Source organism: Gymnodraco acuticeps, unplaced genomic scaffold (assembly GCF_902827175.1).
Source record: "Gymnodraco acuticeps unplaced genomic scaffold, fGymAcu1.1, whole genome shotgun sequence".
NCBI lineage: Eukaryota > Metazoa > Chordata > Actinopteri > Perciformes > Bathydraconidae > Gymnodraco > Gymnodraco acuticeps.
In genome coordinates, this window is record NW_022990743.1 from 146,841 (window position 1) to 173,550 (window position 26,710).

At 43.0% G+C, this 26,710-nt stretch overlaps 2 protein-coding genes across 3 annotated transcripts; both read right to left on the bottom strand.

Annotated features, from left to right (window-relative positions):
• Positions 1-529: 529 nt before the first annotated feature.
• mmp14b (matrix metallopeptidase 14b (membrane-inserted)) lies at positions 530-13,783 on the bottom strand. Its single transcript, XM_034232047.1, has 10 exons — positions 13,154-13,783; positions 5,619-5,767; positions 5,392-5,514; positions 4,914-5,221; positions 4,253-4,414; positions 3,832-3,992; positions 3,612-3,750; positions 3,332-3,482; positions 2,012-2,127; positions 530-1,901 (listed from the first exon to the last, which is right to left on the bottom strand). The coding sequence occupies exons 1-10, from the start codon at positions 13,250-13,252 to the stop codon at positions 1,432-1,434; spliced, it is 1,878 nt and encodes a 625-aa protein (XP_034087938.1). The 5' UTR covers positions 13,253-13,783; the 3' UTR covers positions 530-1,431.
• A 1,157-nt stretch (positions 13,784-14,940) lies between these two features.
• On the bottom strand, positions 14,941-24,612 carry sall2 (spalt-like transcription factor 2). Of its 2 annotated transcripts, XM_034232128.1 has the most exons (4): positions 24,214-24,612; positions 22,413-22,559; positions 16,455-20,293; positions 14,941-16,302 (listed from the first exon to the last, which is right to left on the bottom strand). In XM_034232128.1, the coding sequence occupies exons 2-4, from the start codon at positions 22,486-22,488 to the stop codon at positions 15,991-15,993; spliced, it is 4,227 nt and encodes a 1,408-aa protein (XP_034088019.1). In that variant the 5' UTR covers positions 22,489-22,559; positions 24,214-24,612; the 3' UTR covers positions 14,941-15,990. The 2 variants fall into 2 exon arrangements, with proteins under 2 accessions (XP_034088019.1, XP_034088020.1); XM_034232129.1 differs by lacking the exon at positions 22,413-22,559.
• Between the last annotated feature and the right edge of the window lie 2,098 nt (positions 24,613-26,710).

Below are 26,710 nucleotides of genomic sequence, written 5' to 3' on the forward strand. Positions count from 1 at the left end.
AATCTTCTTCATCCCTGTTTCTACTTAAGCTTTGGATCCAGTCCGTGTTTTCCGATCCAGTTTCTGGACTGCCAGTTTCCGAGCCCCAGTAACGCAGAGTGGTGCAGTCGGGGAGCAAGAAACCTGGAGGTCCAGGAAGACTGGGTAAGACTAAATGGATGAGCGAGCAATAGGTGAGATAAAGTCCAGGTTAGAACTGGATATGTGACAGCAGAAAGTGACAATATGACTGCATTAAAGGGAGTGCTCTAGTTTAGCTCAAAGCAGTTGACAGAAAGATGGTGCAAAGAGCAAAAAGTTAGTGAACTACTAAGTCAAAATCAAAGCACTGAAAGTCATTTGAAATTACTTTATTTTGTATGAAAAGCTTAAGAATATAAGTGGTTAAGAACACACAAACAATGTTATTAAGAAAACTAAATCATTATCAGTATCACTAGTATCATTATCATTGTTGTTAATTTAACCCCTGATTAGTAATGTAACACCATGATTTGAAACAGTAAACAAGTACAATGACAAAAAGGAGTCATTTTCAGATCTTCAATTTATTTTCATTTGAAATGGATTCAAGGTAAAAAAAAAAGAAAAGACATTCAAGTTTCAAGAATACATAACCCCCTTCCCCGTTCACTGTTCCCACACATATAAAATTAAGGCCATTTTCAAAACTGTATGTCACTGTCCAGCAGGACTTTTTAATGACAATGTACAAAAACACATTCTTTACACAACAACAATAATAGTATTAGTCATAATAATAATGACAACATCATTTATAATAATCAGCACTAAAGACATTGCTATAAAAAAGGAAAAGACAATCGTATTTATTGCTTTACTCTGATGAGTGAATCTCATGCTTCTTAAGGACTTAAGCTTTGGCTTTGTTTCCCTTGTATGGCCCGTACTGCCTCTGACATGTTACTTTACTGGAAGACTAGGAAAACAATGACTATGCCATTGTGGTTTTAATGTGAGTTTGTGCAAGTTAACAAGGGGGAGGAAAGAGCGATAAAACACGCTCTTTGATACTTAAAGGAACATGCTAGGATGGGCGTCATGGAGATGCAGGTTTGAAGCGGGAATTCACAAGGACACAAACACTGACCACTGACATAAACTCAAAATAAGACATTGAAAAAAGCTAAACAAACAGCAAAGAGCTGGCGTCAGTAACCACGAGGAGAGAGGCCGAGGCCGAAGGGAGGCGGAAAACTGGAAGGATGGAGTGGTTGAGAGATTGAGCAAAAGGAAACTGGCAGTGGTACGAATATTTAAAAATGCGAGTCTTGTGCTTATCCTTCTGCTCTTTCTCCAGTGTTAACTTTTTCTGTTCTGCTCTCATTATCTGTGTTCAACATTTCCTTCCACTTTTTTTCTCCTTCCTTTCCTCTCTTTCCCTCCTCTCTCCTTCCCCTTCTCCTCCGTCTACACCTTATCCAGTAAAGACCGTTGGCAGTAGAGCAGTCTGCGTGGGGTACCGTACCGACGGAAAAACAACAAGGCAGCCAGCGTCGCAATCACACACACCAACAAGAACAACGGTAACACTACCGCCGCTGCTCCACTGCCTCCACCTACCCCTTCCTTCTCAATAATGATCACCTCCGTCTCCTCCTCCACCTCTGTCCCCCTATCCCTCTCTCTTTCCCTTTCCCTCTCCCTCTCCCTTTCCCTCTCTCTATCTCTAGTTCTGTCCTTATCATCCCACTCCTTGTCCTTCTCCCTCTCCTTGTCCTTGTCGTGTCCGCCACCGCCTTTGCCTCCATCAGTCTTGGGGTCTTCGTTGGGACAGCCCATCCAGTCACGAAGGGCTGATTTGGGATATCCGGGCTCCACACGCATCACCTGGTTGTTAAACTTCCAATACTTGTTGGCTTTGTAGAAGTAGGTGTGCTCTAAGGAGTTGGAAGAAAGAAATGTGAGAAACAAACCTGAACTGAAAGGAAAAGCAACTTGTACAGATGTGGAAAAGAAAACACGGTAACATCATACGGGCCCCCCTTACCTTGATCTTTGCTCATGAAAGCTGCCTTGATATTGTCAGGCACTCCTTGCCACACACTGACAGCTTTTGGATAGCCCTCATCAACGCTTCGCATGTCTTCGTTGAAACGGTAATATCTAAACAAGGAATAACAGAGGAAAGGTTAAGAGAGGATCAGCTAGAGGGGTTAATGGTCTCATGCAGAGCCCCAAAGGACTTCACTAGAGAATTGGACTTGAATACCTCAAGACTTGAATCTGATTTGCCGTGAAGGACTGAAACTTGTTCTGACAGACTTTAGACTTGACTTCCACATGCACAGATTTGACTCTACATAACCTGAGTTATTTTCGAGACCTGACCTGGACCTGTCCAAAACAGGTGTTAGACTTGGTTCGACACATTCATAACTATATTCACAATTGCCTGTAAAGCCCTGACTTGGACTTTTCTAGCAGTACTGGAGACTTGATTTGGACCTGGTTCACATGACTAGGGACTTGACTTGGAGTGACTAAAGACCTGGCCCGGACTTACCCTCAAAGACATCAAATGTTACACAAAATAGAATTGACTTTCCTTGAATGATTTGAGACTTGACTTGCACTTGAACCCTAAAGCTTGAAAACGTGGTTATGTGTATGTGTTTCTGCTGAACTAAACCACCAGCTGGACCACAAAATGAGCTGCAAAAATGTGTTTCTGCAGAAATATGAGAGATTAATTGTTGCAAACTCTTCCAACAGTCATACTAAACCTGGTAACACCAAGGCAAGGAATGAAAGCGTTGCCTGGTCTTAGAGCACGTGCAATCTCAGTGATTATGTGGGAGGCTGTTTGCACTGTAAACACTGACTACCACACTTTACCAAGCTGTTTTATAACAATGACCATGATGTAAACATAGGGAGGCTTAGCAAGCTTTAAAGTACGCCAAGGTTTTTTTTCAATGTTGAAATTATATGCAGGTTTGTAATTTAGGATAAGTCAAGCATTTAAAATGTATAGGGTCAACATTCAAACATGTCTTTTGGTGGTGGTGACGTAAATGGATTTTCCTTACAATCAGAAGTTTATAAATTCCAGTAGAGTTTAATTTCAGAATGTCACACACACACACACACACACACACACACACACACACACACACACACACACACACACACACACACACACACACACACACACACACACACACACACACACACACACACACACACACACACACACACACACACACACACACACACACACCACACACACACACACACACACACACACACACACACACCACACACACACACACACACACACACACACACACACACACGGATGACTAACTTGTTTGCTCTGAAGTAAAACGTCTGTCCAGTGGGGGTGTAGAAGAGACCAGCATCTATTCGGTCCTTGGGAAGTCCAGTGCCCATTTCCTTTATGTTCTTCGGGAAACCAGGATCTAGAATTGATTCAGTAAACACCCAATACTTGTCCCCTGGAGAGAGAAAAAGACAGAAAGTACACATACATATGATATAACTGTAAGATATGCCTTTTGATTGGGATTGCTTTTAAAAGAGAAATCTTGTAAATGTTTTTATTATTATACCGAACCCAGATTTACCTTTAAAGAAAACAAATTTCCCATCTTCCCTTTCAAAAGCAGCAGTCACATGAGTGGGCAGTCCCCTCCAAAAGTGACCAATCGGCATTGGATATCCATCCAGAACATGGTTGTTCCGTACTCTCCAGAACCATTTATCCTGAAAGAGCAAACAGAAATGTTAACCCCCTGCGAGACTAACTGTCATTATCACAAGTCCAAAAAGGTTGTATGTGTTTACCTTGAACACAAACATTTCTCCTCTGAGGATAGCGATCGTGTCGAAGTGTCCATCACAGATGTTGGGGCCAAAGTGAGGCTTGTCTGGCGAATATTCAATGTCAGGGTCATGGTTCGGCGCACGAGTTGATACAGGGGGGGGCTGAGGGCCTGATCCAGACCCTATATGAACAAAAACGAAGATTTGCGTTGACCTAATTTCCACTTTTATACCTCATCTAATGTTGGTCCTGTTAGACCAAAGGAAATGTCATGATCCACCAATGAGCTGATAGATGATTGTAGCAGAGAGAAAACTAAAGATCACATGCATCATTGGAATGATACATTTACTTCTACCTTTCAACTGCTGATGTATTTCTTAAGTTAGGGACACCAAGTTTTTTGATAGTGATCTGGATAGCTAATGTTCAATAACCTACCATAAAGTTGCTGTATGCCTCTGCGATCGTCGTCAGGAAGTACGAAGTGCTCGGTTTCCATCCACTGGTAGAATGGAGCCATGATGGCTGAAGGGTCATTGGAGTGCTCCAGACCAAGAGCATGGCCCAGTTCATGGACCGAAACCAGGAACAGATCATTACCTGAAACACCAAATCACCATTTAATATTAACTTACTTTTAAAATAATTGAAGTAATGGAGTTGTGAAACTGGAGGAGTTTGAGACAATGAGAACTGAACTAAAAGGACTAAATGTTGCTGTTTCCTCTATTTTAAGCGACTCAATTGCACACAAATACTTGGAACATCAGTAAAAAATAGATAAATCATCTGCTGGTCATGAGAATATGACCGTATGACAGCTGTTTGACTGTGTGTCACAGTCAAACAGCTGACAGCACAAAGCTGTGTGTCTACTGTTTCCCAGAAATAAACACTTCTCCATAGCCCAGGGCATAAACTCCTTCAAATGTTCTGATGCAAGACTGGACTTGTTGATGCTCGTGTTTTGCCCACGACAGCAAAGTCCTGACTCCTAAAATAAGCAGTTACTCCCAACATTTGTGTCATCAGTTTTAGGATAATCACTAAAAACATGTATCAAAACGTCAGTTTCGACATAGATTTAACAAAGCCTCACCATACAGATCCTTGTTTGCGATTGTCCATGGCTCAGCTGCGTCAAAGTGGGTGTCCCCACCGATACCACTAGAGGGGAAATAGGCATGTGCCAGGAAGCCCCCCTCCCCATCGAACGGGCTGCTGTCACCGTGGAAACCCTCGGCGAAGAAGAGCATGATGTCGGCAAACTCTTCCACCTTGTCCCGTATGTGACTGTAGGGGATCTCCCGGAAACGTAGCGGGCTGACGCTCTCCCACACCTTGAAGGCCTTCCTGATGGCTTCATTGGTCTCGTACTCACCCACCTTAGGGGTGTAGTTCTGAATACTGTAAAGTATGTCATTGTGTGGGTGTGTGAGGGGGAGGGGGAGGGTGTGAGAAAGGTAAGGCACATAGAAACATATTTAGACAAAGATAAAATTAAGCAAAACTTTAGTGTAAACAATAGCGTTTAGTACTGATCCATCATGCTTCTGCAGCACACATTGCTGACTTACGAGAAAGTGATTTCATTCTTGCCCCACTTCAGGCCCTGGATGGCGTATCGCTTCTTCCTCAGGTTGCTTTTCAACTCAGCACCAAACTTATCTGGCACTCCACAGCGCGGTCGCTTCATGGCCCTGCCAAAGACAAGACAGTCCACTCAAAACAGGGTAAGAATAACTAGTTTTATTTTGATCTTTGACCTGTAGGTGACCCTGTTAGAATAAAGCTGTGTGCTCACTCGATTGTGTTGGGGTCAAAGGTGCCAGTGACGGTGAGGCCGTAGAACTTCTGCATGGCGCTGATAGCCGAGGTGACGGAGTGAGGGGAGCGGAGGGAGTGGGCTCGCATGTCCCCCGGGGGCAGGTAACCATACTGCTGCAGCCATGTCTTTAAAACACATTAAAAAAAGGAGACAACAGTGTGAGTCATAAGAAATATTGCAAAATAAACCCAACAACACTCCAGTTTCAGTAAGGAGAAGAAAAAAGGTTTTTAGAAATTAGAAACCGTCGTAAACAAGTCTTACCTCACCAGAGTTCTAGATAAGGGATACTTGGTATGATGTTGATAATATGTTACAGGGGCTACAAATTCAGGACATTTTTATACAACTGCAGCAACAACACATTCCACACTGACGGCAAAAATAAGCTCTGGAATTACATTGTCGTGTGTTTTGAATTGTGGACATTTGGACAGTCAACAACATAATTTCAAGCACCTGGCATGTCTCCATTTAATGACTAAACACAGAAGCTGTCCAGCCTTCAACAGTGTGCTCTCCACTGAAGACCATATATGAAACTAAGGTAAACACGAAAGAAAAAAAGCCAAGCTTAGGCCCAGAAGAGGCTTCTGACTAATACAGTTCAGGTTTCAACAAAAAAACCCTGTGAGGCAGAAACTGAACCAGGAAATCCCCCTCAGAGAGTTAAAGATTAACTACAGTTTCTACATTGAAATCATTCTTTAGCTACTTGTTTGTGTTTCACTGCAACACCTATACCTGAACTCATCCCAGTTGTTGAGTTTGTACTTGAAAAGAACATTAGTTTGAATCCCTTCAAGAACATATTATGAGGCCTGAGTTCTTCAAGCATCAATATCTTTCTATCTCAGGTTAGGTTGACCTTACTTTCCCCTAGAAACCCATTTCACTGCGGTGCTGGTCTGACGTCTGGACCTGGGCCAGCGGCTTCGCTCAGCACCTCTCCCACTCAGCTTCTCCTTAACTCTTTCCCTCTCAAGCCAGAGCTGAAAAACAACACTGAAGCTATTGTGAGCGCAGTGAAAACTGAGACTGCTTTGATATTCTGCTGTACAGTCACGTTGTGAGCTTGTTATGCACTTGTAGGATGTGTTTGATTCCTTTCTTGCACGCTAGGACTTGATGGGACGTAACTTATTGTCATCTGTTTTGCATAGTCCTGATTAAAAAACATATGTGCAAAGTGGATGTTTGTGCTGTGGAGGGCATTGAAACGAGAAAGCTAGGGAGTGTCCCAGGGTGAGACTCAGGCCTTGGGCAACCTCAGCCGATGTCTCCAGTGGAGCAGCAGCGTCAGGCAGTCATTTAACTGGGAATTTCTTCCTCGGTGCATCCAAACCTCAAAGTCAAACTCTTCCCCCCACGTCCATGTCTCTGTCTCTATAATTGTCGCTCCACCCCTTCTCTTCTCTTAATCCTCATCCCTCTCTTATGGAAAACCCGGAGACTTGAGGGTAAATACTTATGAACAACCACACCCAGAGCAACTTAATTATTGCTGTATAGCCCATCTGCTAAACGTTGCTAAATACAATGAAGTCACAACTTGTTTCATTGCTTGGTTTCAGCCTTTTTCCACCTACAATGTACAGTACAGAGCAAATGTGTGCGAGTAGTGCTGACACATGTTGTCTGACTAGGTGCTCAGGTCTGTACGTTTATATTCACGCATGACTATACATGAAGTTGGGCAGGAGTGAATGGCTGAATGGCATTTTGGAGGCCCTTGAAGGTCTAATCTCTCTCTCCCTTGGAGACATGGAGGTCTCAGTATTTAGACTTCACCCCTGAATGAGCCCTTCTCTGGTTCTGACTCACCCGTGGAGCTCCACTGGACACATAAAGACTCAGTGTTTCCCACTGTTCCAGCACATACACTGCAGCGGGAGAGTCAAATGCCAACTTTAGCATCTCAGAATGTGTTACACTATGAATATAAGAAAAAGGGTTGATTTGATTGCTCTTGAAACCTTATTCTCCTCTTTTTCATATCCACTGTTTTGTTTTTCTACATAACTAACATTGCCCTCAGCCCAGTCAAAAGCCTGCTGTTGAGTGACACTGAACACTTGTTTTAACTTGAATGCTCCCACGCCTGTTTCATGGGTCCCTGAGGTGACTTGACAAAGTCTCATTCACTTCGTACTCTACTATTTTTGACCACACTAATGGCCTGACTAACTAAAGCAGTGGCAGGAAGAGGAAATGGTCAGTGTTTACTGTGGCATAGGAGATGAGAGCCTAAGCTAATACAGTCCTTTAATGTAGAGCAGTGGTTCCCAAGCTCCTTCGTAAGTTGTACCTTCACAGCCTTGTCTGATATACTCATATACCCCTTTTATTGACCATAATGATGTATGCATTAATACTCCAACCGTCTTTCCATTGCGTTTAGCTATTTATCTCAACCCTTGATCTATTACGTTTAGCTAACTACTTTAATTGTTATTCCATTACTTTTCGATTTTAACAATTTATCCAATACTTGAAGCTAGCGAAATGTTAATCCATTCATTTAGAGTTACCATTTATACTGTTTCTCCATTACTTTTACAGTAGCCAATTTTTCAACAGTTATTCCATTACTCTTAACTATGTTTATCCATTTCTTTAAAGGTGGGGTAGGTAAGTTTGAGAAACCAGCTCGAGTGAGCTAGAATTTGAAAATACACAACCGGAGAAAATCTGCCACTTCCTTGTAGAGCCCCTCCTCCAACACACACGAACGCGCACATGACCAATGAGGGCACGAGATAAGTTTGTGCACAGATGGAAAGCTGACAGGCAGGTAGGCCATCCAGTTATTTTAGCCGGGCCGGCTAAAATAATTGGTCGTGCTTTTTACAGTACTACGGCTTCCACAGATGACATTTTTTTATGGATTTTTTGTCAAAGCACAAGATATTAAGATATTCATTGCTATCGGGATGTTAAGAGCATTCCATGGAATATAACAAAAAGTGTATCTCGAGCCGGTTTCTCAAACTTACCTACCCCACCTTTAAGCTTACAGTTTCTACCATAAATTCATAGCTGTATGTTTACTATTTCATATTTTAGTACAGTTTAATCTGACTTTTTTTGCAGTTTATCCATCACATCTATGCCACGTCTTTCCACATAGGCTTACCGCCTGGCAACTGCTAAAGTAACCCAGGCTGAGAATACCTGATGTAAAACTTTTAAAACTGCTGCATAAGCAAAAGTGTGTGTTAGTCCACAGATGTATATTCATAGACAGAGAGAAGCACAGAGCAAAGGTACTTTTAGGAAGGAATCCAGGACTTTGAGGTAAAGGGCGCTGACCGCTCGTATGCATCGAAGTGAGTTTATTGTTTAATGGAAGATCCACAAGAATCAAACAACGGTTGCTATGTATGTCGGGTGGCAGAGTCCTCATTTTGTACAGGGTGACAGAGGGAGAAAAAAGAGATTACATTTGAGAGAACGTCAGTTGTTCCGTTTGGTGAGTACTAATGGGGAAAAAAACGTTGGTTGACAGTGAAGGGAGTCCAACTAAGGCATATACAGCACACACACAGCTCTTCATTACACATTCAAAGTATTTAATCAGATGTGTACTCCCACTACACTTGCAACAGCTAGTTATTGTCTTGTTATTGTGTGAGTTACTGCGTAGGTTTATTCAGGGTAACACTGTAAAGTCAATCTTTTCAAATTCTTTATGTCTTATGAACATTTGCCGGAGGCTATTGCTTTTCTTCTAGGAAGATAGTTATGATGATGCTGACCTATCTGGCAAGGAGCTCCCCAACACACATGTAGAACGGTCTTTGTTTGTGTGTGTGTGTGTGTGTGTGTGTGTGTGTGTGTGTGTGTGTGTGTGTGTGTGTGGCCTAGCATTACTATACTTGTGGGGACCTAAATCTGTTTACACAGTCACGTGTGGGGACTCACCTCCCTTATGGGGACAAATTGGAGGTCCCCATGAGGGGAATCATTAATTTTAGGGTGAAGACTTGTTTAGGGTAAGGGTAAGGTTAAGGGTAAGGGTTAGGCATGTGTTGGTTAAGGTTAAGGTTAGGATAAGTCTCCAGGAAATGCATGTAAGTCAATGTAATGTCCCCTGAAGTGATGTATACATATATATGTGTGTGTGTGTGTGTGTGGGCACATTTGTGTGTTAATGACACCAGCTGCTGTCTATTAAAACAACCTTTTTTCCAGCCAACTACAATAAGAGCCGGTGACACAAGAGTGGAACACTAATCATCTCTGCCAATGTCATTTGAGCGATAGGGCAATCCCAAGCAAACCTCAATGGCAGGATTAAGCCTCCCTGAATTTTGGCTCATTGCTTGCTTCCTTTATGAACAGGAAATGACTAAGGGTATTACCTTATTTCCTGTAACACCTCACATTATTCCTCAGGGAGGCTGCCGTCAGGCCACCCACTGGTGATTTATGGGATGTTACTTTGTCTGAAAACTACAAACCCATCCTTCCTTCCTTCCTCCTTTCTTCCACTAATAGTACATACATAAAGTTACTTGTTTGACCAATCTTTTTTAAATCAATGCCAATTTTATTTTGCAGCACAAGGAATAAGAGACCAATATTCATACAGGATGTGTGCACGTCAGCTATGATTTACATCCTGTACTGGATAATTGATTCATTTTACGACTGTCCTTTTCCCAGATTGCATCACTCCCATTGCCACAATGCCTTCCTTTCTAGTCACCAACAGCCTCCTCACTGTCTTCCCTGCTTTGCCTTTATCATCTAATTTCATGTCCATTTATGCTTCTCTGGAGCCAATGACCTCAGCTTCTAGCCATTCTGTGTGGCTAGAAGCAAATATGTGCACATATTCAAGTAGTAGTAGTAGTAGTGTGTGTGTGTGTGTGTGTGTGTGTGTGTGTGTGTGTGTGTGTGTGTGTGTGTGTGTGTGTGTGTGTGTGTGTGTGTGTGTGTGTGTGTGTGTGTGTGTGTGTGTGTGTGTGTGCCACTTGCAGGTGGTTGCTGACACACCAAAGTGTTTTTAGCAGTGAAACAAAAGCCCACTGCCTACTTCCTGTCTCTACCACAGACCACAGGACATAGCCTCTGCATCCTCCAATCCCCGACTGTTCATCCCACCAACACGTAGCCGTTGACCTAATTAGACTTACTCTTAATTAAAACACAACCTACTGAAGGGCAGAACTGGGAACTGATACTAGTAGCTTGTGGGTTAGTGGGAGCAACATTTCACAAACATCCCCTGTTTAAATATAAACACAGCCAGCAGTGGTTTCACACAGTAAATGTCATATGAGGTGTATCACTATATCAACATAAACGTATTGAACCAACACATTTTCCAGGGCACTTCCTGCCAAGCCTGCCCATGCACTTTAGTGCAATCTTCTATACAAATTTGATCAAAGCAATAAGAAAATGTATGACTTTCTTCCATTCTCACATTTCCGGCTGCTATTTTTGCTGAAATCATTTGTTTGAAGTGCTAGATCTGCCTCATCTTATTTGAGTCTGCCATTGAAGCCTAGAATTTGTTAAGCATGACTTGCCAGAAAATACATTCGGAACTTGTCTGGTCACTTGTTGAAAAGCATCAAAGGGAGGCCACCAATTTAAGTGAAAGCATTGTTTAGATGCAGTTATTGTAAAGAAAGGGTTTGTGAAGCGTCATTTTCTAAAACAACTAACTGACGTTTGATTGTTAGCACATCTAATATTCTATTTGCATCCCTGGTATAGCCACTAGCTTAATTCATGCTAGCCTACTTTAGAAACAACTCATTAGTATTACTCAGAAAAGTACATTTCTGTGTAATACTAAATTGATTCTCATTGGAAAATGAAGGCCTACATTGTCCACGGTTTAGAACTATTACTGATGGAACCAACCCGTTTAACATCATCAGAACATATTAGTAACTTGGAGTTGATTGTTGTCTAGTATTTAAACATAACTTTTAAAAAAGATAGACGTTTAGGCCTCTTTGCTCCCTTTGTACCCTTTTCAAACACACTGCACACACACATATGGTGATACATAAGGAAGCAGGTGTGTAGGGGTAACATAACAATGTCTATTCCTGCAACATAAACAGAACTTCCTAATGCTTCACTGGCTTTGGCATGTGAGGATGGTTGATACCGCAGACAGAACAAATTAGACTTAAAAGGGCAGAACAGAAAAGAAGAGGAACAGTCTCTAAAAGTCCCTGATCTACAGCACTTAGCTGGTGTCTCTGCTCAGTGGGTTATTGGAAGTCTTTAATGTTCAGAACCAGAGTTCAAGGAGTTGTTTTTCCTCAGCTGACCATGGCCGAGATGCTGCAGAACCTCTCAGATTGTGAAAGCACCTCCCCCAGTCCGCTGAGCCATAACTCAGGACAGATGTCAACAATTACATCTCCCCAGCCCTCTGATATAACTGTACCCACAGCTATCAATCCCCCCTCCATCCCCACAGAAAATGTCTCTGCCCCAACCACAATACAAACTCATGCATTTTTCCTCATTTGCTTTTTTTCCTCTAGCCCTCCTGTTTTTTGCCCTCTCAGCATTTCTCAGTGTTTTCACGAGCGCTATCATCATTATGGGCTGCTTCCTCTAACCCAGGGTCACAGCCCTTCCCATATCCCTGAGCCAACTACAGGCAACTGTTGAAATGACTATAACATTCTGAGTTTAAACAAAGGCTAAATGCCAGTCATAAACAAAACCAGTGTATATATATTATGTGCAGGCTTGTCAAATCAAATTAGTTTTTTTCCATTCAGAAAATATGGGATTTAGATTTACATTTCCCAGTCACTCATCATTTAATATTTGTTTCTAACTGAACACTTACTGTATAGATAGGTAGGTAGATAGATAGAGAGAGAGGTAGATAGATAGATAAATACAAACATGTAATAATAATAATAATAATAGTATATAGACATAATAAAATCAGACAATGTTTAAATATAAACACATCTGTAATAGAGTCCACAAATAATATAAAAATATTTCAGATATATTTAAATGATCTATATAAGAGAGAGAAAAAAGTCAGTAACAGAAATATAATGTATATTTATTTGCTTTTTCTAGATTCCTTACTAAATCTTTCTTCCACATCTTTTGATTTATTTATCAGGTTTTACCTATTTTTGATCTATTTTTTTAAGTAGCTGGTTTTATAGCTCTAGTCATTTTGTTTCTATATCCCTAAACTCTGTAATTATTTATCTCACTTAGATTGATTCTTAATGTATTCATATGACTCTGTTCCCGAACTATGGATTTATGTATCATACTTTATTCCTTGAAACTGGATTTATTTATCTGAATTTGTTCCCAAACCCAGTATCATTGTATCCCTAAATCTATAGGCCTACCTTGATTTTGGACTATTGAGCTGACTATTTCTTTGTCTGGCTTCATTCCTTGATTCTGGATTCATTTATCTAGCCTAACTATAATTCTGTATAGCTTTACCCCTCTATATTAAGGACATTTTGTCCACCGTTGCCTGTACTCCTCACCTGTGGATTGACTTGTCGCTCCGTCGCTCCCTGTGCGCTCAGCTCCCACGCCACCGCAAGCAGCAGCAGTCGGATAAGCGATTTGAGCTCTGGTGCCATCACTCGTCTCTCCAAAAAAACTAATCAAAAACGCACAGATCTTCCTGTAACAGTTTGCGCAATATTCACCTTGCTATTTGTCAAAACATTGTGAAAAACGTGTCCCATAAACGAAAACGGCGTGACCACGATAGACTTTGCGCAAAGCTCAAAACGCGTTTCCAGAAGATGTGTGTCTTCACAACGTATCACTTAAGTTACCTAAACCACGAGAGGTATTTGTCCAGTCTGTGCATTTTTCTTGCGTGTTGGGGAAGTTTAACCAAATTATCAGACGTTCTCGGGAGCAGGAAGTCTGAAGGAGGGGCTCGGGAGCTGCAGCCTGTGCGTATTTTATGTCCAAATTGAGCTTGCACTTTACTCCAGATGTTGCAGCCGACTTTGTTTTCGTGAGGCAGACTTTACTCCTCGCTGTCCTGTCTTCTCTACCCTCTAGTCGGCTTATTTTGATCCCCTCTCCTCTTCCCCTCTCTCACCGCTGCAGACGTGGTAGTTCGATACTCCCCGGAGACTTTAGCTGGAAAGCAGAGGGTTGTAAACCTCACCTCCCCCTCCTAAAACCGCCCGCCCCTCCAACATAGAGGGCTGGAATCAACTTAGTGACCTTCACATTAGACTTGGCAGGGTTTGATTTTACCTTCAGGCTGTGATTAAATGCCTAAAATGCTCCATAGAAATGCATGAAGCTATTTTCTTGCAAGCCATAGACAAAACAGTAACACGCCTCTGAAAAGTGAATTGTGTTATTTTTGGGGTGGTTTACCAATATATCAATATATTTTCCCTCATTAAACGGAACAAAGAAAGTACAATTAATCCATTTGTTTGTGTACCATCTTCAAACCTTTTTTGCCCTTGCACTTTACAGCCATATTATTAAGATGTTGTCTTTATTGTCTTAAACTGTTCAGGTTTTAAGCTTGGGAAATGTACATTTAGTTTATTAAAAGCTGCTTTTATCGGAATGTATTTTATACTTGACAGATTAATGCTTTCTCTCACTGATTCTAATGAGTTCTCCTGAAAAAGGCCCAAACAGTAACCAATTGTGTTTTGAAAGGGGAATTGCGCCCTCTAATGCACACATTGCACATACATTTAACTACTTACATGACATATAATGTATCCTCTTATTATATATATATATATATATATATATATAGAGATATATATATATATCTATGAATGACAATGACCTCATGATAATTTCTGCTTTATTTAAGAGGAAAACAAATACTAGACATTTATCTTTGTAAAGACATGTTGGTTTGGTACCAGATAACAGATCCAGGCGGCGTTAATTGGCATGCATGTGGTAGCACTCATTTGTTCGTTTTAATGGCAGCTAAGGGTTGGACATGGCATAGGCTGATGTGGGCATGTTGCCTATGTGTGTGCACGTGCATTCAAAGACACATTTTGGATTAAAATGTTGAAGACATTAGATACAAGCGTCCTTTTACCCACCTTATGTGCGCACATACTGTAGCTCAGCTGCTGTGTTGGCCACAGCTAAGGAAAGACAGCTGGCCTCCTGCTCTCCCTTTGGTTGATGTGATACAAGAGAAGGAGCTTTGATTGTCTTGGCAGAGAAAACAGATCAGTAACGTGTGACTGAGGGATGATGGCCGTCATGAGTAGACACCCAAGGCAAGCATAATTACGTGGAAATTAAGTCAGTACATCAATTACAGCAGGATATTTTTTTCCAAATATTTTTTAATATGGAGATACTGAAACAGCTTACAACAAACAGACATAGCCTTTTGATATATAGTAACTTAAAGTTTTAGTAGCTGAAAAAGTGTTACAGATATCACTTTTCGGACCAAACAACAATCAAAATATTCACAAACTAAAGGTCAAAGATCAAACACAAGACCATGTCCATACTGGGTTCACAAACACTGCTGCTGTGCTTCTTGTAAATCACAATGACATGAGTGAGGAGCATATCCGAACCACAAGATGGGGGACAAAAGACGTAATATTAGCCACAGAAACACATTCAGTGTGTTGGCCTTTTGTGCTCTTGCAAAAAATGTTGCTTTCTTAATTTCCTCATTTATATGAGTTCCTTCTGTGCTTGAGGGAAAGAATGCTATGATAATGCGTAATATAAAACAGACCTAGGTCGATAAGCACTTGCAAGAAATCACATTTTGGTTAGCTTGAGCCTCCTTTGGTGCCAGTTGGATCCGATTTGGTACATGGCACAATAAGACAAGTACCGAAATGTTTACACACTGACCCAAAATTATTTTGAAACTATTATTTTAGTGTAGGCTATTTGTGTAACCCTATCTATAAGTGCCTGGGAAGTTAAAACAAAGAGCACCCTAATATTTTTTGACCCAGGTCTGATATTAAACATTGATACAACAGTGATGCTCTTTTTTTCTTCTTTTTTTACGTTAGAATGTGCAACACACTATTATCAACTTCAACCGGAAAATGAAAGTGTCACTTTTTATCAAATCCAGCAAAATCTGAACTTTGTTACTACTTAATATTTTTATCTTTATTTATACATAAGCTGTCTTCTTTTCTTTTTTTTCACACAAGACCAAGCTGGTCAAATCACAACTTTCACATACAAACATATTACTCTGACTATGAACCTGACAGGTACTTGAAATGTGTTATGGAAGCATTACTATGCAAATGTTCATACAGTTTCACCAAAAAGGTAACCATTGTTTGGAAACAGCCAAACGTTATTCAGCCATCACGCTGAGTTATGGCTCTTCACTAGACTCTTCCTCAGCTTCCTCATTGGATTTCAAATCCATCTGAGAATGAATGGGTGATTTTGAAGACCGACCCGACTGATTTTCTCCTTGGCTGCCAGCTGTTGGATCATCAGTTGGCTCATTACTGGTGTTGAGGAAAGCTTGGTACTGGTTCCAGAAGCCCGCTGAGCTCCTGGTGGCTGGAATGTTCAAGGAATTCATCGATGTAGAAGAAGAAAGTTGGTCAGCTGAAGAACGACTACTCCGGACTGGTGGACGTGTTGTTTTGGATGCTACACCATGATGCTTCATGTGCCCCTGCGAACATAAAGTCATTATTTAAACAAAGTAGTTTAGTACTTAAGTTCTGTAATTAATCTGTCAAATATTGTGTCAATCTCTTGAAAAAGCACTGTACTAAAACATCTCTGCCAACATGTCGTTTTAATATCAACATTTTGGTATTTCACCTTTAGTCCACTGCGACTGGCATACTCTTTTCCACACTCAGCACAGCTATACGTCTTCTTTTCAGGACGAGACATCGGGGATGGGAGGGTTGGGGCAAGGTTAATGGGGACAGAACCATCCATTGCTTCAATTGGAGCCAATCCACTAATCTTAACATCTTCTGTCTGCTCTTCCCTCCCGTATGAACCAAAATGAAAGCTCTGACGTGTTTCCCTCACAAACGTGCCATCTCTCTGAGATGCACCTTTTCCATCAGCACCAATAGTGTCAGCAGTCTCCACAGTGGACGTCATGTTGAGGTTCTCGTCAGGCACAGTTGCTTTGTCTTGCTTTGGTGATGCTGGTGGAGAAGACTCATCATTGTCTTCTTCCATGGGTTCTGGTGATTGGGGCCTTGGGGAGACAGACTCTGATACTAAGGTTGGTGTTGCGATAACATTCGTTATATCTTGACTCAGGTTGGGGTCAGAGGAGGTACTGGGACAGGTGTAAGCAGAGGGGTCAGCAAGGGCAGGTGTGCTTTTAAAGTCTTCCAGATTTGATCTGGAGCCACAAAGGGCTTCGAAGGAGGTGACTGCTTCATCTTCTCCACAGTCTACTTCCATAGCGTTCGATGAAACTGGTGTTTTGGTAACAGTGAAGGAAATTGGTGAGGGGCTGGATTTAGGATGTTGGACATCGTTAGTAGCTTGCTCAACCTGGTTATCTTTGCTAACTTGGGAAGCTTGTTCTGTCTGTTGAGAGACTGGCAAGGGGGCACTGACACAAAGGACAGGGGGTTCCACACTGCCTGGGGATGGAGTTTGTGTGGTGGGATTCATGAAGGGGTCAGGGCTAAGGTCAGAGGGGGGAATAAGGTCAGGACTGGAGGTCCCAGACTTCCCAAACTCAACTGATTTCGTACTGCCGGACACAGGAACCGAGCCAACTGCTGGAGATTGAAATAGTGAGCTTGGGGCTGGGCTCCTAGAGTGGCCTGCTAAAGGAGGTGTTTTAGTAGATACAGTATTTGGGTCAGTCGATTGGGATTGAGACTCAGGTTTTGCCATAGATTCAGTTGGCATCTCATGTGCAGGATCCTCTGTGCCATCTGTTGGCAACTGTCCACCAAGGTGCATACGGATGTGGTGCTGGAGCACTAGAGCGTTAGTAAACTTACGCTGGCACAGTGGGCAAGAGTTCTGGACACGTGCATTTGGAGGTCGGGCATGATGAGTGGCTAGATGTGACCGCAGGCTGCCTTTGGTAGAGAAGGATCTGCCACATATCTTACATGGAAAAGGGCGTTCTCCGAGGTGTGTAGCCTGGTGCAGACGCAGTGCTCTTGGACAGCTCAGGACCCGTAGACACACCCCGCACTGATTGTTTGTCAGGTTACCAGCTGGACCTGTGATGCTTAGTGATGGTAGCAAGCCCCCTGCCATGGCACTCGCTCCATTGGCACTCATGCCTAGGGCAGCAACCATCTCATGGGTGAAGTTTGCAACAGAAGTGGAAGCACGAGTCGAAGATGGTGGGGACGCCATGACGTATGTGGTCGAAGTGTTTGCATTTTTGAAACGACTGTTGGCTGAACTTGAAGAGGTAGTGGCACTTCCAGATAACATCTCAAGAATGGAGGAGGAAGTAGAGGAAGACAGCCATTCAGATGAGGAATGGGGGGCCTTCTCTAGCTTTTCCACCAGCCTCTGCAGCTTTGAAGTTTCAGATGTAGGAGTGGCTGATGGCAGGGAGGATTGAGTGTTGGTGGTTTGACCTTGGACTTTAGGAAATGAAGAGAAAGGAAAAGAAAGCTGAGAATGGCTAGATGAAGCAAGTTGGTGGGAGCCTGGGGCAGAGGGGAGTTGGTTGCGCATCAGGCCCAAGGCTGCATGGTTGTAGAGGGATGAGTGTGCAGTAGGGGTAGAGGAAGACGTGGAGACAGATGGGAAAAGGAGCTTAGGCAGGTGGGCTAGCTGGGAGTATGCAGCAGGAGTAAGCATTGGGGCATGAGGGGGAGTGTTTTCATCAAAGTGCTGCTGCTTGGCACCCTTGAATAAGCCTGTGAGGCTGGAAGACGATGACATGGAAGGGTTGGAGAGGAGTGAGGTAACCAGAGAAGAGGAGGAAGTTGAAGAAGAGGAGTGGGATGAGCCAGAGGCGATAGAAGCTGCAGCTGCTACAGCCGCAGCCCTATTAAGCTGCAGAAGAGAGTGGGAAATCAAAGCCAGGTCTACACTAGGGGGCAAGGGCAGGGAAGAAGAAGTAGATCCTCCAGAGGCTCCCAGAGAAAAGCCTGTGCTGGTACCACTGCCCTCCACATTATCTCCACATGTTTCATCCTCAGGCCAGCCTTTTGGCCTCATCTGCATCATATTCATGCCACTAGTACTGCTACTACTGCTCATGGTCTGTCCCATTTCTGCCCCCCCAGTGGGTCCTAATGCTACTCCAAACAAGGATGGTGGCAGGAGTGAAAGTGAGAGCTCTGGGTTTTGCTCACGATGGCGTAGGAAGTGCACCTTGAGATTGCCCCTTGTGGTGAAGCGGCTGAGGCACACTGGGCACTGGTAGGGTCGTTCCCCTGTGTGCGAGCGCAGATGTATCTGTAGGGAAGAGTCACTACTGAATGCTTTTCCACAAAAGCGGCAGGCATGTTGCAGTCGGCCTGTGGAGGCGGAGCCTGAAGAGGAAGGTTCTACCCCTGCAGAGAAAGATTGCAGGGCATTTTGGGAGTTTTGGACCATAGATACTGATGTGGGGAGGGATGAGTTTAGGAAGGACAGCCCACTGTGCCCAGTCACTGAAGTGGTATTTGGAGATTTCTCATGAAGATAGCGGGTGGGGAGAGCTAATGACAAGGCTAACGGATAGCTGGAAGAAACCATGGACATGGCGGAAGAGGAAGAGGTGGGGGGTGCTGAGGATCTGGAAATCCCCCTCAGATAACCATGAGCCCCTCCAGTCCCTCCCATCCCTTCCATCTGGGATTTGTGGGGCTGCAGGATTTGAGACAGGGAACTGCTTGGCTTTGTGGGTTTGTTGGCTGCCTGAGAAGGGAGCAGGGAGGAGAAACATGCCAGGAGAGGAGCGACAGAGGCGGACGGCTGAGGTGTGGTTGGCTGGGTATTTGGGCTGGCTGCCCTTTTGCCGCCTTCCAGGCAGAGCTGAGGCAGGGGGGGGAGGAGTTGCTGGGAGGGTGTGTCTATGGTATAGGAGGCTCCACCGAGGCGTAGCACCTGTCTACAGATCTCCTCTGTTATCTGCATTTGATGGATCTGCCTTTGCTGAAGGACCCGGAGCTCCTCCAGTATCAGGGCGATGCTCAGTTGGGCCCTAGAGGGTGCAGCTGAGGCTGATGTCACTCCTGGGCTGGGTATTGGAGTAACAGGACTTGGGGGTCCCTCAGGCACACGGCTAGGGCTACCAGGGTGTGGTGGTGGACATAGGGAGGCAGAGGATGATGAGGAGGAAGAAGAAGTAGTGGTGGTGGCTGACAGCCCCAACTTGGGAGAGGCCATGTGTGCGCTTCGGGAGGGGGGGCTGAGGGCACTTGCAGAAGACGTAGGGTTGCAACCAGGCTGTTGAAAGGGTGGATATTGAGTTTGGGAAGAGAGAGAGGAGAACGGGAAGTCAGGAGAGAGGGGGGGTCCTGGGTCTTTGAGGGGCTGGTGGGAGGGCTGGCTGGGTGAGCAGGATATCAGTGGACCCTCAGTAGGTAAAGAGGGGGTCTGAGAGCCCTTGAAAAATGAACGGACAGCGAGGGGCAGCTGGGAACTTTGAAGAGAGGTCGATGGAGAGCACAAGGGAGAATCCAGGATAAATGGAAAGGAGTTTGACTTCATTGCCAAGTTGTCATCTAAGAAAATTGAAAGAAGAAACACTAAATGTAATCATACCACCGTCAATGAAAACAAAAGTTTACATTATAGTCTACAATCTTCTCCATGATATAGGACACAACATAAAATACCAGCAGTGAAAAGTACATTATCTTATTAGGTGACTAATGTGTTGGAAATGGATGTATTGGCTTTTTAACCTTTGGGATTAATTTACACTAGTTTATGATCCACTACTGTTTTCTTTTCCTCTTTGTCTATCCTCCTCATCACCTGACTGACCACACACACACACACACACACACACACACACACACACACACACACACACACACACACACACACAACACACACACACACACACACACACACACACACACACCACACACACACACACACACACACACACACACACACACACACACACACACACACACACACACACACACACACACACACACACACACACATCACACACACACCACACACACACACACACACACACACACACACACGACACACACACACACACACACACACACACACACACACACACACACACACACACACACACACACACACACACACACACACACACACACACACACACACACACACACACACACACACACACACACACACACACACACACACACACACACACACACACACACACACACACACACACACACACACACACACACACACACACACACACACACACACACACACACACACACACACACACACACACACACACACACACACACTAGAGGAGCCTACCTTGTTTCCAGGGCAACACAAGACAATGGACTTTACCTAACCCCCTCCCAAATAAAAAGAAGCCACATCCATACACTCTCCCATCCCTGCCCCTCTCCCTTTCTTCCCTCCTCCATTCAAGCTGTCTTTCTCTCATCTCCTTAAGAGCCCTGCCCCCAGTAGTCCAGAGTAGTGCTAAGGGTTAGGTCCTGCGTAGGTACTGGACACTGTACTGGTAGCCTGATTGGCTGGCAGACTTGACCTTTAACACTGAGGTCGCATTCCTGATTCGGTTTAGGGCCAGGCAGAGGAAGAGAGGTGGCTCAAAAGAAAACAAACAGCCCCAAAAACAGACATGACGACTCACAGACCATGAACAAGCTAACTTAGCCAGAAAAAAGCACAAGAGACTAATGTTAAAGCACATACACACAAAATACCTGCCAATGCACAACAGACACAATAGAATCAACACTTTGTATGCAGAGGGTTGCCCATGCACACGCTAACACACACAGACATACTGCTGTTTGCTTGAAGCTACAATTTTATGACACTGTGAGCCCTCCTCCTGTAACTGGAGTTAACAGACACAAATACACACACTTGCATACACACAAACTCCTTCATGGGTATGTTCATGCTTCAGTGCCCAGCAACAAAGCTGAAAGGGGACAATAGGGTCTAATGCTATTGCAGTTCGAGCACCTTATAGTGCCTCACAAAGTTTCCTTTTACTTGACCTTCTCATCTTTTTGCTTCAACCACAGTATCTTGCTTCTCGTAAACACATTTTCAAATTCACTATACATTGTTTTTAAATAAGTGTTTCTCTGGGGATTTACTGTATATCCCCCTATTCTGGTTGGTCTGCGTCTTTGAACCAGTGGCAGTCATGAGGAGTGAAGACATTTGTATTTAGTAGGGAAAAGAAAGCAGCTAATGGCAGCAACCAGAGAATTAATTAAAGACTGTCTGTAGGCCAATTCTTCAAACAAGGTTTCTCTTTCTTCTTAGCGTTCATGTATGACAAAATGTAAATTGAATGGATGTAAATGTTTAATATTTCTGGTAACAAACATTTAGAAATGGAGATAAAATAACTACCTCCTAATCAACAATATTCTTTTGACCGATTACATTTCAATTCTAAAACCGGTATTTCCTATAAGAGGTTAGGCAAGACATCCTATAGGTAACACGTTTTACAAAAAGTTAATTTGTTAGTTTAATGTATGCATTACATTAGATCCACTATTCCAATGACAAATCAACTGGAACAATCTCTGCATGTTGAGGTAAAGTTAATTATTTGAGGTGAAACCAATCCCACTGAATAATGAGTAATCTATTGATATATAGTCTAATTCTCACCATGCTCAAGTATCCGACAGGCACCGAGGGTCTGGTTCATAAGCTGCTGAGGTCGTTTCTGTTTCCGACGGGACATGCTTCTGCAGGATGGGACCGACGCAGGGGCGCATTGGCCAACACACAACTTTTATTCTTTCTCCCTGTGCACTGAAAAAAGTAGGCATCTAAATTACTTAGAGGGAAAAAATAGAAGAAAACCTAAAGTATCATCTCAAAAAATTTGACAATGGACCCTCCGGATTGATTAGTCTCAATAAAGCTTGTCCACGTTGATGGCATTGTGGTGCAGAGAAAGAAAAACAGAACTAAAGTGCCAAAGACGCATGTGTGACAGTTTCTCTCAACAAGTCTTCCTTTTCTCAAAACTCACCGTTGGCCCCCCTACACACACACACGCACTCACACAGCCCACTTGTTCATCCACTACTTTGCATTCAAATGGCGAGTGAACACCCCTTCTTTTGAGAAGCCAAGAGTCCACTGCCTTGCTTTAGTAAACCCTCACACATTGACGCTCAAGTTCGTCACATAAAGGCCCTTTCCTGCGCTTCTGATTATTGATATGATCCTCTAACATCTGGATGACACAGTGTGTGTTTACCAGTGTGTAACAGAAGGAAAAGGTTAGGATTAAGACAGCTTGGTTAAAATAATTCTGCGTTTTACTTTTTGTTACATTACACCAAATGTATTAAGTCAGAGGCCTCACATGCCCATATCCTAGTCTATTCAGGCTGTGTGATATGTGAGGTGTCTGTGCTCCGGTCGCCTCTAGAACAGGCTACTGTGTGAGCTCAGTAAACAGAGTGGCTGAAATGAGGTGGAATTTGCAACAATGGCGTAGAGGGAGCACAGCTGAGTGAACATCACCCTCTTAGAGCCTCTCCAACACATAAGGCCACTGACTGGAGGCACAATGCTCCCTTTTCACCCTCATCCCGACCGCTTACCACGTGGAGAGAGGTAGTGAAAGAAAGACACAGGCACAGAGTGAGGAGGAAAATCATTTTTCACCCGGGCCCTGTGACACCACCCCCCCACCAACACCAACACCCCCCACCCCAACCTCTCCCCTGTCTCTCTAGACTTGGGCAGAATAATAAAATGCATCCAAGGTTTGACATATAGTCTAAATGTTATAGGTCCTCAGCCGATTACAGTCCAATCGACTAATAATGTGTCAAAAATTATTCTTTTTTGAAAAGGTCTTCAAGTTCCATTGTTGGACAGTTTACTGTAAAAGCGATTTATTTGTAATATGATCAATTTGACCTCCGGAATTGTGTTTTAATCAGTAGTGGGCATATGGACACTTTTTCTATGTAAATCGAGCAGTGATTTCCGTGCAGTATAAAATGATTAAAACGAAAATAATTAACCTATAAACCTATAAACATGCTCGTCATTGTGTAATCGATACTAATGTGTCAAAGAGAAAGAAGTGAGAACTCCAATAGTTGTTATGAAACAGTCAAAAGACAGAATATCGTTGCTTTTTTTAAACCAGAACTCTATTGTGCCAACAACGCATTCGTATTTTTCGTGCCATCTTGCCATTACGACGGTCGGACGTGTTTTTTACACCAATGTTTGGAACAAGCGCAAAATACGGTGGAGAGATGCGCGTCCCCGCTACTGTACGGCGACCTGTTGCACGCCAGGCGCGCTCCCACATCATAACAAGTTATGATTCATAAAATATTATGACTTCTCGAAAAAATACAGTCCCGGATGTGCATTTCCCCCACAGGCCGCTCGTCGCCGACACAACCGCTTTAAATATAACACAAAAACAACTTACCATGTTTGAAACGATGATTTTTGGCAGCGATATTGTGTAATGACACGGGGGGAAAAGCTCAGGAGCTTAGGTTGGGTAAGATCGGCTCTCGTCTCTCAGCCGGGACACTGGCGCAGCAATTCCCTATTCACACTCAGGGATGCGCAGTCGGACAGCCGCATTTTTTTTCAATTATTTATCTCCGTCGCAAATCGCGTTTCTTTCTCTTTTAACAAAGGGTTATTATGCCTGAATGTATTTACTGATAGTCCTGTGTCGGGAGGAGAAGCAGGGGCGGTGCTGCGGGCTACTCGCTGCACGGGGAGGATTATTTTGTTGGCCGTGCGTGCTGCTCTTCCTCTTTTCTTTGTATTTGTCGGGGCCTGCTGCTGTCAGGCCTGTCTACGCTCTCTGCGGTACTGTCTGTCTGTCTGCTTAGCAGTATAGCTGTCTGTCTGCCTGTCTCTTATAATTAATGGCCCTCGCCGCCAGACGGTCCTCTGGGAAACAGTGACCACGGTTACCTCCACATTGGCTCTCAGTGTGCATGTCGCACAGGCCACACAGCTGGGCTCAATCAGGCTGACTGGGAGATTGGTACAGGTGTGCATGATTGTACCCCCGCCCCCCCAGGTTATCATAACAAATCATATTTCATATTTTTCATATTTTAATAAAAAAATCACATTTCGTCTCAGTGAGTTTTTAAATGTTGGATTCTTGGCACTACAGGTCTTATCCCCATATTTACATTGAGTTCTCAGTACAGTCTTTAGTGAGCTGTTTTAGAACTTTGAAAGCATACTTTGTTACAGCCAAAGTCATTTGGAGACAATACCTGTCCACTGGAAATATATAGGTTTTATTAAAGCCAATAATAAGTCTGGATGTTGTTTAATAGTCCTAGCCGTAGCATTCTATGTGGCTATAGATATGTCGGTTTGTTAAGTCTTTCTGGATCAGCAAGATTGTTTTAGATTTAGTGTAGATTTAAAATGTAGTCTGACTTGTTCTGAGATTGGATTAGATTGGATTAGGATGGAGTGGGACTGACTGTGCAGGGCTGATTTACTTCATTCAAATACATTTGACCTTGGGGTTGAGTTTAGCTTGATAAATCATCTATGCATGGCCTCAAGAATGACCTTGACACATGTAATCTCTGACGAATCAAGATGCAAACATTATATTTGAGTCTTTCCGCTTGCATGACAATATATAAGCACTTTTATACTAATAAAGGACTGGCTTATCTAAAGCCAGTTGAGTAGCACTTGAAATGTTTGGCTCTATGAAACCTGATGTACTTATATGATTCTGTTTTCTTCAAGGTTGTGTCTTCCTGGTCGAATGTACTTATTGTAAGTCGCTTTGGATAAAAGCGTCAGCTAAATGCAATGTAATGTAATGTAATATAGTCTTACATAAGGAACAAAGTATCTAAGACTTCTGTCAGGATCAGGTAAAACACACTAGTGCTTCAGACGGTTACATCTCATTAAATGCAATACAAACCATAATCTTAGGATAATCATTATACCTAACAACCTCCCTGATGATGACATTTAAAATAGAATAGCACATTTATTTTGATTACTATTATATTTACAATACAACGTGTTGCCTTAACTACCTTGCTGTGGTCTTACATCAGTAAAGCCACTAGGTGTCTCTCAAAGACAACATGTTTTACAATAAACTTGAGTTGCTCATATTTAAATGTGCTATGATCTGAATGGTTTGAGTTTTCCACTTTACTTATTTTTCCTACTTTGTGAAATAGGCCCTGGTTTAAAAATGGGCATCTCTGGTTTGTGAAGTAATTCAGATATTCAAGCAGTTAAGCATGTGCTATGAGAAACAGATGATTCACACACTTCAAACATAAAGTGTTCTTCTAGAAGAGTAAAGGGCATGTTATAAGGTTTTATCTACCAAAGGGGGAATCAAGAGGGCATGTTTGCTGTGCTTTTTTGGAACATGAAAGCACCAAAGGGTGCATGCAACTTATTTTTGCCCCAGTAGTTATGGATTCACACACATACAGTATAGACACCAACACATATTGTAACCATGTACACACAAATAAAGCTCAGTACATTAAGGCAATATGTTACACCAGATGCTTTTCGTTGCTTGTGTAGAGAAGAGTCAGCAAAGTCAGTAAACTGACCCAGTAATGTCAGTAACACAGCTATATCTGAAAGCTAACATCGGCTTAGATACTGATCATACCGGACATAGAAAGACAGAAGCAGAGTGTCATATATTAAACAAGGTCTACCAGCACCTTTAAAACTCACTAATATGTTACATACTTATTGTATCGGTTTTACCAGTAGACTTATGCAGGATTTATTCTAGCACGGTGAATTTTGAACCAAGCTTGCTGTTTCTCCCTGATTTGATCTTTATGCTAAACTAAGGTAAAGTGTCTGCTTCATATTTAAATGACAGACATAGTTACCCTTATTTCAGATCATCACCAAAGTTGTAACAGTACATCCTGTGGGGAACA